This window comes from Peromyscus maniculatus, chromosome 1, assembly GCF_049852395.1.
Source record: "Peromyscus maniculatus bairdii isolate BWxNUB_F1_BW_parent chromosome 1, HU_Pman_BW_mat_3.1, whole genome shotgun sequence".
NCBI lineage: Eukaryota > Metazoa > Chordata > Mammalia > Rodentia > Cricetidae > Peromyscus > Peromyscus maniculatus.
In genome coordinates this window covers 32336864-32352704 of record NC_134852.1, presented here as the reverse complement: position 1 = coordinate 32352704, position 15841 = coordinate 32336864, and the positions used below count along the sequence as shown (strand labels likewise).

At 43.3% G+C, this 15841-nt stretch overlaps 1 protein-coding gene across 1 annotated transcript in view; it reads right to left on the bottom strand.

Annotated features, from left to right (window-relative positions):
- The window catches only part of LOC102923426 (cell adhesion molecule CEACAM1-like), a 52059-nt gene extending 43074 nt beyond the window's left edge, over positions 1–8985 (bottom strand). Inside the window, exons 1-3 of the mRNA XM_076573653.1 lie at positions 8712–8985; positions 7545–7904; positions 536–811 (exon numbers count right to left, since the gene is read on the bottom strand). Coding sequence (XP_076429768.1) covers positions 536–811; positions 7545–7904; positions 8712–8775 — 700 coding nt within the window. The 5' untranslated portion in view covers positions 8776–8985. The remainder of the gene's footprint in view (positions 1–535; positions 812–7544; positions 7905–8711) is intronic.
- Between the last annotated feature and the right edge of the window lie 6856 nt (positions 8986–15841).

Genomic DNA, 15841 nt, shown 5'->3' with positions numbered 1-15841 from the left:
TGGCCTTGTACTTCTTTTTTTTTTAATTGAGAGATTTTCTATTCCTTTTACATATCAACTACAGATTATCCTGTCCTCCCTACTCCTGCACCCCAGCCTTCCTCCTAAGACCCCCCATTTCCATCTTCTCCAAAGCAAGGTCTCCCATGGGGAGTCAGCAGAGCCTGGTACATTCAGTTGAGTTGCCTTGTACTTCTATTCTTCCTGCTTCATTCTCTCTCTCTTTTGAGACAGGGTCTCACTATGGTGCTCTGGCTAACCTGAAACTGGCTACAAAGACCAGGTGGTTGGAAACTCATAGAGATCCAACTGACTCTGCCTCTGGTGTCCTGGGGTTTAAAGGCATGCAGCACTGTGCTCAGCTTGCTTGGTATGTTATCATGAGATTAACATGCATCCATCACCAAGCTGGCTGTATTTGTATCTTGAACCATGTTTTTCTCCTTGTGACTTTGACCCAGTCTGTACTCTGTTGATAAAGAAACTGCCCCCATCCCCAACACTATGGAGTAAGAATGGAGCAGAGATCACTCACCTATTATGTTCAGAGTGATGCGGTCACTCCTCTTGTTAACGAATCCCTTCGTTACCTCACACTGATAGTCCCCTGAATCCTCACTCCTGGCAGGGTCTATTTGGAGGGTGCTGTTGTTCGCGGACAGCATCATCTTATTTGTGATTCTCAGACGCCGAGTGTTGAAGAGCCAATGGATGGAGATCCCAGTGTTATTTGACAAGCAGGTCAGGGATATAGACATCAGGTCTTTGACTGTGGTGTTGGTGACTTGGATGGAGGGTGGAGTCACTGGATCTGTGGATAAATGGTGGAGGGGAACAGCTGAGAGTCCTTCGCCCTCAGAGATCTCAGCCAGTTCCCAGGGCCCATAGAAAGAAGTGACCCTCTGCAAGATCACATGTTTGGGTTCCAGATATGTTCTGTAAGGAGAGATCTGAATATTACTCCTACCAAGATCACCCACAGTGACCCTAACTCACGGTATTTGTGTAGATTCCACACTGCGTGCCTCTTCACACCACATGTCCAGAAATCTCATGGTTGGGGGTATATATTTCCTAATGATTTTTGTTGGAATTCTTGCTCACACTTTTGGTAAGTGTGAACAGTCAGGTCCCTCTTTTATCAAATAGCCGTCTGTCTGTCTTTTATTAAATAATTTGTCATGGGGTTAAGATGGCCCACATAATCTTAAAGGTGTTAAAGGCTAGACCTCAGGACTGGGAGAAATCCCTGACTGAAGAATTTCTGTTTGTAGAAAAAAATGTATTTCCTGCCCCATGGATATGGATTAAATACTACAGAGAAGAAGTGAATAATCACAGTGCTGACCAAAGCCTGCCACTCTAATCCTCAGTACTGATTTTTTTGAGACAGGGTCTCAATGTACAGTCCTAGCTTGCTTGGAACTTGCTATGTAGACCAGGCTGGCCTCAAACTCACACTATCTACCCTCCTCTCCATCCTCAGTGCTGGAATAAAAAATGTGTGCCACCACACTCAGCTGACATTTGTTTTTTGGACCATGCAAAGAGTAAGCAAAAGAACATCATCAACTGTCAGTGACATGGTTCACCCTGACTCAGAACAGGGCTCTCAGGCACCTTCTCCACCCACTCTTCTCATCCCACGGAGTCAGAACTGAGCCAGCTACCATGAGACGAGTAGACCTGTGAGCAGAGGAATAATTCTGTGGGGAATTTCTCCTCCAATTTGGAGAAAAAGAATGTGAGCTCAGTTGAAAGCCCTGTGTTTTCCTTGTAGGTCATGGAGGTCATAAAATAAAAATGGAGGGGACAGGGAAGCTTGTGTTAGGCACAGAAAGAAACCTTGACCATGAGGCTCTCCTAACCATGGAAAGTCCCTCATACAACCAAAGGATTTCCAAGACTGGGAGAACCTCCTCCTCACATTGCAGGCTCCATCCCTATCAGCCAGAAACCAGAGAACCAGGAGGCCATTAGACATAGGGATGGAGCAGGAAGCTTGAGGGAAGACTGAGTTTTGCTTGTTCCCATAGACATGCACTGGAAATTAAATGCTTCTGCATCTTCCCAGAAAGCCAAAGGACTCCACTCCAAACCTGGTGATGATATTTCTGAGACCCACTTACTAAGGACTGTAATGTTCTTGACTGTGGTCTTATTGAGGACAGTGACAGTTATAGACTAGGCAGGTATAAGATCTGCTATTATTAGTATTGATGTAGGGAATAAAGTGCTCTTGGGAGGATGACTGGAGCTCTCCATTGACAAACAAGGAGTATTGTGCAGATGGGTTAGCATCTGTGTGGCAGGAAAGGCTGAGGTTTGTCTTTGAATGGAAATTAATATTTGAGAGGTATATGATTGGAATAAATGGACCACTGGAGAAAACATATTAAAACACATGTGATGTCAACAGAGGTAAGGGGAAATCCTGGTTTGTAGAAAGACATAGTATCTTTTTCACCTGTGCTTAAACCTTAGTTGAGCAGGTCCTACCCAGAGCTTAGGTCAGACTAGTAGAAGAGTTTTCATGCAGCATGCACAAACCCTGATCTATCTCAAGCACAACACACAAACATCCCCTCTGCACATTCATGTGTGCACTGAGCCTGAGTCTGGCGTGTCCCCTGTTTACATCACCCTCAACCTCTCTAGGCAGTAAAAGTTCCTGCAGCCCATTCAAGCTCTATGCTGGGCCTGTCTACATGTGCTTGGGCTGGGCCGGGATGCCCTGACAGGTATATGTATGGTAGGTCTGTGTCATGAACCCAAGGGGACTGGGACTGAGTGTGGTAGATCTAGCCCTCTGTATTTAGGCAGTTGCGGCCAGGATGAAACAGAAAATACTTACAGGTAATGTTCAGAGTGAATGGGTTACATGGGAGTCCCTCACTGGCTTCCAGGTTCACATTCATAGGGTCCTGTGTCAGTCCTCAGACAGCTTCAACCTGTTCTCTTCTGAGAGGCTTTGGCCATTTATCCTCCACAGGTAGCCTGTATTCTGAGTCTTAGGCTCACACATTAATGCTACTGAGTCCTCACCCTTCATGGGTTGGAATTGTTGGTTGTGATGTTGGGCTTGGGTTGAGGTGCTGTGTTGACCAACAGAGATGATGGCTCTGTGTGGTACTTCTGAATCTTTTAAAGCCTCTTACAACCAGAGATATTTTCTTAACTTCCAGGCAACCCAGATCCTTAAAGAATCAGTCAGGAAGCAAATTACAGGCAGATGGAGTGGCTGAGTGCTCAGAGATAATGGGGCCTCCTGTCCTGTATATGGTAGACTTTCTCGAGAGAGAGCTGAGCTGCAGTGTTTGGTGATGGTCAGACTCAAGAATGAGAGACCTCATTCTATTTTCTGGTTCTTACTGACCCATTGCCTGCCTTAGGACACAAGGTTCAAGTCCCTCCAGCTACACTGACCTCCCCTGCTGTGTGTAGACCAGAGCCCTCCCAGCCTTTGATGTTCAGGGCTGTCCTACAGATAGGTTATGATTAGTCTCCCAACTGGGCTTCACTGAGAAACCTGATAGCCTGTCAGGATCTCACACAGCTCAGGATCTGGCTGACATTTAGTTCAGGCTGGGCCACAGGTGTACTATTCTTGTCAGGAATTTGATATTGATTGACATGATTCTGGGAGCCCTATAAGAATCCTGAGTCTATGAAATGATGAGAAGATTGAAGGTCACCTATTAGGTCTCCACGGTGGGGAGGCTGGAGATGTGGTTGTGGATAGATATGGTGGGGAGGCTGGAGATGTGGTTGTGGATAGATAGCTTGTGCCAGTGAAGGCCTATTTGATCCTGACTCAATGACTGTGTTTCCTGTCTCAGTTTCCTTATAACAGAACACATGGTAAATGATCATTGCTATGCCTGCAAGTTAACCTTAAATGTGAACAACAACCTGACCTTCCACCAAGCAGTGTCTGTTAGTGTTTGCCTGCATGAAATAATTCCTAGGCTGAACCCCAGGAGGGCAAGGAGCTGCCATTTGTACACTGTTTCTTCTATCTCTTTAGGGCTCTTGCCTTCTTGGGAAATCTTAGAAGACCATCAGAATAGCTAGCTGATTGCTTTTCCTAACTGTCTGCCTAGGCTGAGCAAACTGATTCTCAGGAAGAGATGCCCAGATGACCTACCTCAGACATGGCTCTCAGAGGCTGACTGTCAGGAGGATCCCAGCCTACAATTCACTGTTGTCCCTTGTCAACTCCAACAGGAGGTTAAATTCCAATCCAGTCTACAAGCTTCCCAGGATTCCTGATCCAGTATAGCACTGGTTTCTTGAGCAAAGCTATTGGGGGTCATTTCTCTGTGAGACTCTCATTGTTTCCTCAGCCAGCCCCTGCCTGAGTCCTGAAGGGTCTTTCTCAAGGCCATGGTCATGATGATCATCTAAGACCTTAGGCAAAGTGTGACATGCCTGGGTTCAGTTCCCTCACCCCCTTTTCTCTAAGAGTGGATTCAAGTGATTTCTTGCTGTTTTCCCCACACATTAATGTGTGTCCTTTACTGAATGTTTGAACCACAATGTGGGGACCATAACACATAGGCACACCCTGCTGTGGATATCGCTCTATATAAATAAAACACTGATGGCCAGTGACCAGGCAGGAAGTATAGGCGGGACAAGGAGAGAGAAGAATTGGGGAAACAGGAAGAAAGAGGGAGAGACACTGCGAGCCACCACCAGGACAAGTAGCATGTAAAGATGCTGGTAAGCCACAAGCCACGAGGCAAGGTATAGATTTATAGAAATGGGTTAATTTAAGATATAAGAACAGTTAGCAAGAAGCCTGCAACGGCCATACAGTTTATAAGTAATATAAGTGTCTGAGTGATTATTTTATACATGGATTGTGGGACTGCGGGGCTTGGTGGAACCTGGAAAGAAGCCCTCCCAGCAACAAATGGCGCCCAACAGCTCTAGTTTCCACCTTAAACCTGAGAATATTTAATAACCAATTCTAATCAGAGCCACAACCAGGTTCCTGCTTCATGTCTCATACCGGCAGCTAGACGCTGTAAAACATGAGTTTGAACACTGGCGGGTTCCTGGCATGTGCATTTGACCGGCAGTATGGTGGTAATGAGGTGTCTGCCATTGGCACATTATGCTATGTGGTAGATTTAGTCTTTATTAGTATTAAAAAAAATGTTTCTGTGCTACATGCTGCTTTGATAAAAGAGTAGACCCACTATTTCTGAGACTTGATGGCTCACAGAACTGGTGGAAAACGTACCACTGCCATGTTTGGAAGCTGAAGTGGGCAGAGCCAGCAGCCACAGCACTGTTTCAGTCTTAGAATGCTGCAATTTAAAGCAATAGGCTCACAATAAGACTGATTCAGATAAAATAGTTTACAATGTGTGTAAAATATATGTAGGCTTGAAAGAGACAAAAAGATAAATTAATTTAAAAAAGCCATGTAAAGATGAATATTACACAGAGAATCTGGATTGTGTTGTCTTTGGGATTTTTAACTACAAAAAAACATTTGATCAGAAAAAGATGTTGAATTAAACCAATATGTATATTTTAAAGGTACCTTGACTTCAAAATTTGGATGTAAGGATATGTTGCTTTTGAAAAGAGGCTCTGCTTTTGTGTCCACAGAAATCCAGAGGCTGTGGATTTGTCCCAGATTAAAATACATCAGGTTTCACCAGCTAAGACACCCTGAAAGGTCTCTGATGACACCATGGCCCAGATAATCTAACATCCAGAACGGTTTCAAGGCAACTGGCTCACACAATACAGCCTCATGGACTCCCCCATAAGCCTAAAATTTTTTTTGCATCCCTATAAGATACAGCACCCCCCTCCAGCAGGAAGTAGTAAGAGATGCTACACCCAAATTTCCAAATATACCAAGCTGGCTTTAGAGGTGGAATTAGCTCACTCCCTCTCTAAACCCAGACATATTGCTTTAGAAAAATGGTTAAGAGATTCTTGTGTCCCAAATCAGAAGAGCCCTCTGGTGTGGGACAGAGAAAAACCAATATTTTTATTTAAAACAGGTTGATTATAAATGCGATCTCTTTCTAAAAAAGAAAAGGAGATATGATATAGATATATAAGATATAGAGATGATAAGATAAAAGGGTAGATTAATGAACCTAGTTTTAAAGAACAACTTGTTTAAAATGTTTTACATTGGTATAGATTTTAGTTTATGTTTAAAATGTTTTACATTGGTATAAATTTTAGTTTATTGATACAAACTTAAAGTTAATTTTGTTATACTGTATATATATTTCTATTCTTGTTTGAGGTATTATGTTTATGTAACTCATTTAAAATTGTAATGGATAATTAAGAAATAGATTAATAATTAGTCATCCATGATAATCATATTTATAGCCATGTTAGTTAAGTCTTCTAGGTATACATAGATATATTTCAGATAGATAGGTAGTCTTCAAGCACTTCAAAGACCTACAGTATATGGCATTTAAAATGTTTTAAAAATTTAGACGTTCTGGACAGTGGACATGTCTGCTCCTAACAGCACTGGATTTACTTTGGAGAGGAGGATGGGCATCGAAGACACTCCATATGGAGTTTATCTTCACATTGGCAAAGATAGCCATTCAGGCAAGAAACTGTTCTTGCCTGTACCGCTTAATCGACTGGACATGCAAGACCCATGGAAGGATGACCACTGAACTTTGCTTGACAAGATGGTCCTTCAGGTTCCTGCTTCGCAGAGAAAACTGCCAGACATTCTACAGAACACTGAAAAAAATGACGGAGAGCCTCTAGCCCTGTGAGCTGAAGACAGATGCCCCAACTTTACAAAGGAACATTAGGTGACTGTCCAGGCTGTCAGCTGTCTGTCTACCCTGCAAGACTCCCGAAAGTTACATACCTCCTTCTCCCATTTCTCAGGTAATATTATATCCTTCTGAGGTCTTTGATGTGGTTGAAGACTAGATAGTTGTAATTTCCTCAGTTATGATAAGAAATAAGTTAGATATAAAACCTTAAACTCACAAATATAAGATAGATAGGACATCTTCTTTAATATTGTAACTGTAATTCTTGCTCGATAATTGTTTTGTTATATGTAATTTTACTATGTTAAAGTTAAAACCTTCCTTTTTAAAAAAAGAAGAAAAGGGAAATACTGTGGATATTGTTCTATATAAATAAAACACTGATGGCCAGTGACCAGGCAGGAAGTATAGGTGGGACAAGGAGAGAGGAGAATTGGGGAAACAGGAAGAAAGAGAGGGAGACACTAGAGCCACCACCAGGACAAGCAACATGTAAAGATGCCGGTAAGCCACAAGCCACGAGGTAAGGTATAGATTTATAGAAATGGGTTAATTTAAGATATAAGAACAGTTAGCAAGAAAGCCTGCCACAGCCATACAGTTTATAAGTAATATAAGCGTCTGAGTGATTATTTTATACATGGATTGTGGGACTTCCGGGCTTGGTGGAACCTGGAGAGAAGCCCTCCAGCAACACCTGTGTGTGTAACAGGATTAGCTCCACCCTTGACCCAGAGGTTACAGAGAATTACTTACCGTGTACATATAACTGCAGAGTTGCTTTCTTTTCATCAAAGTCTTCCATGGTCACAACTAGCAAATAGACTCCTGCATCTTTCTTAGTGACATTCTCGAAGAGTAAGGATCCATCGGTGTGTACTGTCTCTCTATTGCTGTAGAGAGGTCCTCTTTCTATTTTACTTCTGTGTGTTATCAATCGTACAATGCTGTTTGACATATTAAGTCGATCCCCCCTGAACCAGTTAATAAACTTCTGTGACTGTGGCATATTAAGAACAAGGAAAAGAACGTTGTCCCCTTCACCAGCGTGTGGTGGAACTGCCTCCACGGTGAGTTCTGCAGTGGTGGCAAAGTTCCAGAAGGTTAAAAGCAAGGCTAAGAGGGAAGAGAGAAAAAAAATCTATCAATATTAGGACCTTTGCATTAGGAACTTTGGAATGTGAGTGTCTTCAACTCTCAGTCTTAGTATGTGTGTCCTGTTGGGACGAGGTCAGCAGCATCACCCCCATTCATCAGTACCCCCGAATCTTTCCACTGTATGGAACTATCTTCTCATGTATCTACACAGCTCAACCCTCACTGCCCTCAGAACTCTACTCATAATCAGCATCTTTGGTGAGTGTAGACACGTCTTGTTGACCTCCTCCTCTAAAGACTCTGTGCCTTCATTTTCTGACCATACCTGCTCTGTTTCTTCTGAAGTGCTTGTCAACCCCTGGGCCCACTTTTTAGATGTCCTTGCTGCTCTGTCCTCCTGCCCAGTAGGAGTAGGGCTTTGTGAGGAGGACTGTTTTGATTTTGGTTTAAACCATAATGCCTACAGCAGGCTCAGATACCTGTGAGTAAATGAGTGTCCCAGAGCCTGGGGTTTATTTGCAGATTTCTCAGGGTCCTATAAAATGAGGCTGTGGTGTACTCCCCTTCGTTTGAGTTTTACTTGGAGAGTCACCCTGACAGAAGTGTGAATGTCAGTCTTCAGGATCCAGTGGCCAGTGCTGATATACTTACAATGTGGAACAACTGAGGTTTTCCCCCTCCACACAAATTCCCATCCACCATGAGCTTCCTGTTGCACCCAGGCTTCAAGCCTGACATACCTTCTCAGGCTCTTTCCCTCTCCCTAAAGACCTCATTTAGTCTCTGAGTTCTCCTACTCTCTACTCCAGAGGAATGTCTCCTCACCTGTGAGCAGGAGTCCCCTCCAAGAGACCTGTCCTTTGTGGAGAGGGGCTGAGGTGAGCTCCATAGTCTTTGCTGTGGGCTAGGCTCTTCCTCTGGAGAGGAGGTTTGACTCTCAGGCTCCTGGCAAGCTGGGCCCCTCTGGTGTCTGCTCTGATTTTATTCCCACAACTGAGCCTCCTCCCAGAGGAGGGAACCTCCTGGAGTCAGATGGTCAGTGGGTGGAGTCTGTGTGTGTGTGCATTGCTCTGTTCTTCTGTGAGTGCTGCCTCCCATCCTTCTATTCCTTTGTTGTTAGGTGTTCTAGAACATAGTTTGAGCCACATGGCTGAGAAGTGTCCTGTGTCCTGAGAGAACAGCAGCTCAACCCAGGGCCAAGGGTGTATTTCCTTGTGACATAAAACCCAGCAGAGCCCAGTCTGCCCTGTGATCTCAATGATCAGGGAGGGTGGGATTTATTCCCAGTCCAGAGTGGCAGTCTTCCCCGCGGGGCTGGAAAATGTCTAGCTGAGTGATGACTGGGGAGGACCCAGATTCATCCTTACTGGTGTCACCTACAGGTGTCTGATCCATGGATAAATGCTATCTCAGGGGTTTGTATCCTGGTGTGCAGGATGAGGTGACCTGTGTGTCCTAGAAAGAGTACCATGTGCTCCAGCTTCCTATGGAGGGCACCAGGACCCCAACTTCCTGTGCTGGCTGAATGTGATTCAGGTCTGCCCATGGCCTCCCTGACCTTTCTGGGATGACTTTGTTCTCCTTGGTGATTGCCCTATGATATCCTTGTCTGTTCTCACGGATGATAAGTGGGAGGAGGGGACTTCATAAGGTCACCTTGCAGAGTGGGGGTCTCAGTGACACAGGGAATGATTATGTGAGGGAGCTGTTGGAACTGGGATGGAAACAAGCCTGAAAGATAGGTTCATTCCTCAAGGAGAGTATTCCCTGTTGATGATGGGGTTTATTGTCGCCCCTGGTGTTCATGAGGAGACCTGCAGCTCATGTCTGGGCTGCTATAAGGATGGTAGCCAAGCTCCAAATGCTGTAATAAAGCTGAACACTAGTTTTCCAGAAAGGTCCCAGTGTGCAGCCACCTCTGAGGATCTAGGTAGATTTTTGCTGGAGACTAAAATAGCTGAGATGAGACGTACTGCCATATTGATCTGCAGTTCAATGAAGACTGATGATGTTGAGCCCCCTTTCCCATGTGTGTTTATTAGATTTTTGTACATCTTATCAGGGCAGGTATACTGAAGTCCTTTGCTCATTCTAAAATCCTTTTATTCCAACTTTAAATTTTAAAGGAAAGTACATCCATTCACTAAGAGTAACACATATTTTAATTATAACATAAAGAGAAAACTATACCAAACCCTGCAAGCTTCTCACTGTTGGTAACTCTGTTGCTGGTGTGTTAGTGTTTGAGATATAGGGCCAGTAAATCATCATTCCCAGGACTTTTAAAAAATTTCCCAATTATGATGATTTAAGGATACATTGGACAGCTTTTACTCTCTATAGTTGTTATAGCTGAATTTCTTGTTTAAAGAATAATGCACCCTAAGTTGGTAGTACTTACAAGAACTGCATCGTACAGGGACATTTAAAAGATGAAAAACATAACTTCAAGTTTGGGCTCCCAGTAAGGTGGCAGCACAGAGTTACATGTAGATGTTGCTTTTCAAGTACCTGTTTTGTATCAAATACAATGTTCCATGATGAGAGAGCATTCAGAGGACCCACACAATGTACAGCATGTATGTGAATTCATTAGGGAGTATTTTGCATCTTTAAAATTACCCTTTCATGTTCTCCTTCCTATATGCTGTACTGTGCCTCTACATATTTAATTACATAAGTACATGCATACATTATATAGGTTAGGATCCACACACAAGAAAGAACATGTTTTTTTTTTTTCTTGAGATTGGGTGATCTCGGCGGGCGGTGGTGGTGCACGCCTTTAATGCCAGCACTTGGGAGGCAGAGGCCCGTGAATCTTTGTGAGTTCAAGGCCAGCCTGGTCTACAGAGCGAGATCCAGGAAAGGCGCAAAGCTACACAGAGAATTCTTGTCTTGAAAAACCAGAGAGAGAGAGAGAGAGAGAGAGAGAGAGAGAGAGAGAGAGAGAGAGAGAGAGAGAGAGAGAGATTGGGTGATTTCATTTAACAGTATACATTCTAAATCTATCCACTTTCCTGTAAATTTTGTGATTTCATTTTTCTCTAGAGATGAATACTATTTCATTTGGTATATGCACTAGACTTGCATTATGCATTCATCTGTTGATGGACATCTAGATTGGTTCCATCTCCTTGCTATATTGAATAGAGCAGCAGTAATCATGGGGTTCCAATATCTCTTTGGTAGGGTACAGGATCTCTGGGTATATTCCCAGTAAAATAGCTGAGTTGCGTGGTATTTTCTAATGTTTTGAGGGACTTTCATAAGCTCTATATAATGACTGTATTAATTTTCACACCCACCAGCAGTTGATACGTGTTCCTTTTTCTCCACACCCTCTGCAACATTTGTTGTCATATATTTTGATCATAGCCAATCTACCTGGGGTGAGCTGGTATCTGACAGTATTTAATTTCCATTTCTCTGATGACTGGGGATCACTTTTTTCCTGAGTTGTATCAGTTATTTTTTTCTGAACACAAAAGCTGTACCATATAGATGACTTACAAATATGTTTTTCTGTTCTGTAGATTGTCATTTCAGTTTGTAGTTTTAATTCATAAACTTACTGTCTTAGGGTTACTATTGCTGCAATGAAACACTATGATCAAAAGGAATTTGGGAAAAGGAAGGGTTTATTTACCTTACCCTTCCATATCATTGTTCATCATTAAGGAAGTCAGGACAGGAACTCAAACAGAGCAGGAACCTGGAGGTAGGAGCTGATCAGAAGCCCTGGAGGAATGCTGCTTACTGGATTGCTCCTCATGGCTTACTCAGGCTGCTTTCCTATAGAACCCAGGACCACTGGCCTAGGAATGGCTCCACCTACAATGGGAAGTTCCCTCCCCCATTAAGCACTAATTAAGAAAATGCTCTTCAGGCTTGCCTACAGCCCAGTCTTTGTTTGTTGTTGTTATTATTTTTTTTTCATTTATTTTACATACCAACCACAGTTTCCTCTCCTTCCTCACTTCCTTTTCCCTCCCCCATCTCCCATCCTCCCTCCCATCCATCCCCTCCTCCTCCATTCAGAAATGGACAGAACTCCCATGGGAGTCAACAAAGCATTACATATCAAGTTGAGGCAGAACTAAGTTCCTCCCCTTGCATCAAGGCTTCACAAGGAATCCTAGAATGGTGAATAGGTTCTAAAAGGGCAGGGACCCCTGGTACCACTGCTAGAGGCCCCACAAACAGACAGAGCTACACAACTGTCACCCACATTTAGAGGGCCTAGGTTTGTCCCATAAAGCCCCCTAGCTGTTGGTCCAGATTCTGTGAGATCCCACTAGCTTGTTTCAGTTGTCTCTGTGGGTTTCTACATCATGATCTTAACAGCCCCTGCTCATACAATCCCTCCTCCCTCTCTTCAACTGGACTCCTGGAGCTCGGCAGGCCCTTGTCTGTGGATCTCTGTGTCTCCTTCCATCCTTTATTAGATGCTGGCTCTCTGATGACAATGAGGATAGTAGTCACCACTCTGATTACAGGAGGCCAGTTCAGCTCCTTTTCCACTATTGCTAGTGTCTTAGCTGAGGTCATCCTTGTGGGTTCCTGGGAGTTTCCCTTTCACCAGGTTTCTCTCTATCCCCACAATGGCCCTTTATCAAGATATCTCTTTCATTACTCTCCCCCTCCATCCCATCCCAGCTCCTCCAGTCTGATCACTCATGCTCCCATCTCTCCATCCCCTCCCTTCTTGTCCCCCTGCCCCCACACCCAGTTTATCCAGGAGATCTCATATATTTCCCCCTCCCAGGGAAATACCTGTGTCCTTCTTATGGTCCTCCTTGTTACTTAGCTTCTCTGGGGCTGTGATGGTAGCCTGGTTATGCTGTGCTTTACATCTAATATCCACTTATGAGTGAGTACATACCATGTTTGTCTTTCAGAATCTGGGTTACCTCACTCAGAATGATTTTTTTCTAGTTCCATCCATTTGCCTAAAAATTTCATGATGCTATTCTTTATTATTTTTGAGTATTTCATTGTGTAAATGTACCACGATTTCTTTATCCATTCTTTGGTTGAGGGGCATCGTTTGTTTCCAGTATATGGCTATCACACACACACACACACACACACACACACACACACACACACACACACACAAAAAAAAAAAAAAAAAACCCAACCCCCCAAAAAACCCTTCTATGAACATAGTTGAGCAAGTGTCCTTGTGGTATGATGATTGTGCATTCTTTGGGTATATATACAAATTGATATAACTGTGTCTTGAGGTAGATTGATTCACAATTTCTGAAAAACTCTCATACTGATTTCCAAAGTTGTAGATGAAATTCTAAACAATATTATTAAATAAGAAACACAGAGCCAAATGAAGAGTTAAAAGCCCAGAGATCGAGCAGTAGTCAAGAGCTAAGACCACCTTATCTTACTACTCGCTACTGTCCTTCCCCTGAGAGAGAGACCTTCTTCCTGTGTCCTGTCTTTTTATTGCCTTTCTGTTCTGCCTTCTCATTGGTTCTAAACCCAACCACTTGACTTCCTCATCACTGCCTGTCTATACAGACCTCCAGGTCTCTATGGTTGGTACTAGGATTAAAGGCGTGTGTGCCACCATGCTGGCTGTGTCCTTGAACACACAGAGACTTTGCTTGCCATGAGGTCAGATTAAGGGCGTGTGCTACCACTACCAGACTTCTGCTTAATGGCTTGCTGTAGCTCTGATCCCCAGGCAACTTTATTTATTAACATACAAATAAAATCACATTTCAGCACAAATAAAATTCACCATGCAAAGTGGCTGTACAAGTTTGCATTCCTATCAGCAGTGGGGGAGTGCTTCCCTCTCCAACATGGGTGGTCATCAGTGTTTTTGTTCTTAGCCATTCTGACAGGTGTAAGATGGTATCTCAGAGTCATTTTGATTCGCATTTCCCTAATGGCTAAGGATGTTGAACATTTCCTTAAGTGTTTCTCATCCATTTCAGATTCCTCTGTTGAGAATTCTCTGTTTAGATTTGTACCCCATTTTTTTTTTTTTATTTTTTATTTTTATTTTTATTTTTATTTTTTTTTTTTTTTTTTTTTGGTTTTTCGAGACAGGGTTTCTCTGTGTAGCTTTGCGCCTTTCCTGGAGCTCACTTGGTAGCCCAGGCTGGCCTCGAACTCACAGAGATCCGCCTGGCTCTGCCTCCCGAGTGCTGGGATTAAAGGCGTGCGCCACCAACGCCCGGCTTGTACCCCATTTTTAAATTGGATTATTTGTTATTCTGATGTCTAGTTTCTTGACTTCTTTATATATTTTGGAGATCAGCCCTCCATCAGATGTGGGGTTAGTAAAGATCTTTTCCCATTGTGTAGGCTGCTGTTTTGTCTTATTGACCATGTCCTTTGCCTTACAGAAGCTTTTCAGTTTCAGGATGTCCCATTTATACTGAGATGTCCATCTCAGTATCTGTGCTACCTGTCTTATATTCAGGGTGTTGTCTCCTGTGCCAATGCATTCAAGGCTACTTCCCACTTTCTCTTCTATTAAGTTCAGTGTCACTATATTTATGTTGAGGTCTTTGGTCCACTTGGACTTGAGTTTTGTGCAGGGAGATAGATAGAGATCTATTTGCATTCTTCTACATGTGAACATCCAGTTATGCCAGCATCATTTGTTGCAGATGTACAGTCAGATCTTATGGAGGCATTTTCTCAACTGGTGTCCCCTTCGCTCACATAACTCTAGCCTGTGTCAAGTTGACATAAAATTATCCAGCACACATACTAAATCTGAATAAACCATGAAGGTCAATACTCATCACAAAATCAACTTTAGCTCTTTATATAAAATTCTTCTAGAATTTAAAGGCAAATTAATTTTTCACATTTGAAAATTTTTAAAAAATATTTTTATGTCCTTTTAAAAAATTAAAAATTGTGTGCCTTAGGATGTAAATCAGTTCTATTCTTTTTTTCTTTTTCAAGATTTCAAAGGAAGGGTCAAGAGAGTCAATTTTGTATTCTAAGTATGTTTCTTTTTCTTCAAAGAGTGAAGAATATTGGCATCACTTGCCTTATTTTTTTCTTCTTTTTTTATTAAGAAAGTTTTTTTTATTCATTTTACACACCAATCAAAGATCCCACTCTTCCCTCCTCTCCCTCTCCAGCCTTCCCCTCGCAACCTAACCCCCATTCCCACCCTAAGGAAGTCAAGGCCTCCCATGGGGAGGCACATCAGGTAGAGGCTAGTCCAAGTCCTTCCTCCTGCCTCAAGGCTGCATGAGGTGTCCCATCATAGGTAGTGGGCTCCAAAAAGCCCTCTCATGTACCAGAGATGGGTTCTGATCCTTCTGCCAGGAACCCCTCACCCCAAGCAGATCAAGCTACACAACTACCTCACCATGCAGAGAGCATAGTTCAGTCCCATGTAGGCTCCACACCCATTGATCCAACTTTCATGAGTTCCCTCTAGTTTGGTTTGGTTGTCCCTGCATGTTTCCCCATCATGATCCTGATGCACTTGCTCATAGAATCCCTCCTCTCTCTCTTTGACTGGACTCCTGGAGCTCTGCCTGGTGACTGGCTGTGGATCTATGCATCTGCTTCCATCAGTCATTAGAGAAAAGCTCTGTGATGACAGTTAGGGTATTCAGCGGTCTGATCTCTGGGGCAAGCCAGTTCAGTTCAGGCACCTCTCCATGATTGCTAGTAGCTCAGGCTGGGGTCATCCTTGGGAATTTCTGGCAACTTCCCTAGCACTGGGTTTCTCTCTATCCCCATGATATCTCTCTCTATCATGGTCTCTCTTTCATTACTTTCCCCCTCCTTCCCTGTTCCAGTTCAACCATCCCATTCCCTTATGTTGTCATCCCGCATCCCCTACCCTCCATTACCCAACCTTCATCCACAGTTTACTCATGGAGATCTCATCTATTTCCCCTTCTCACGGCCGTCCATGTGTCCCCTGTAGATGAAACCAATGGTCGTATTAA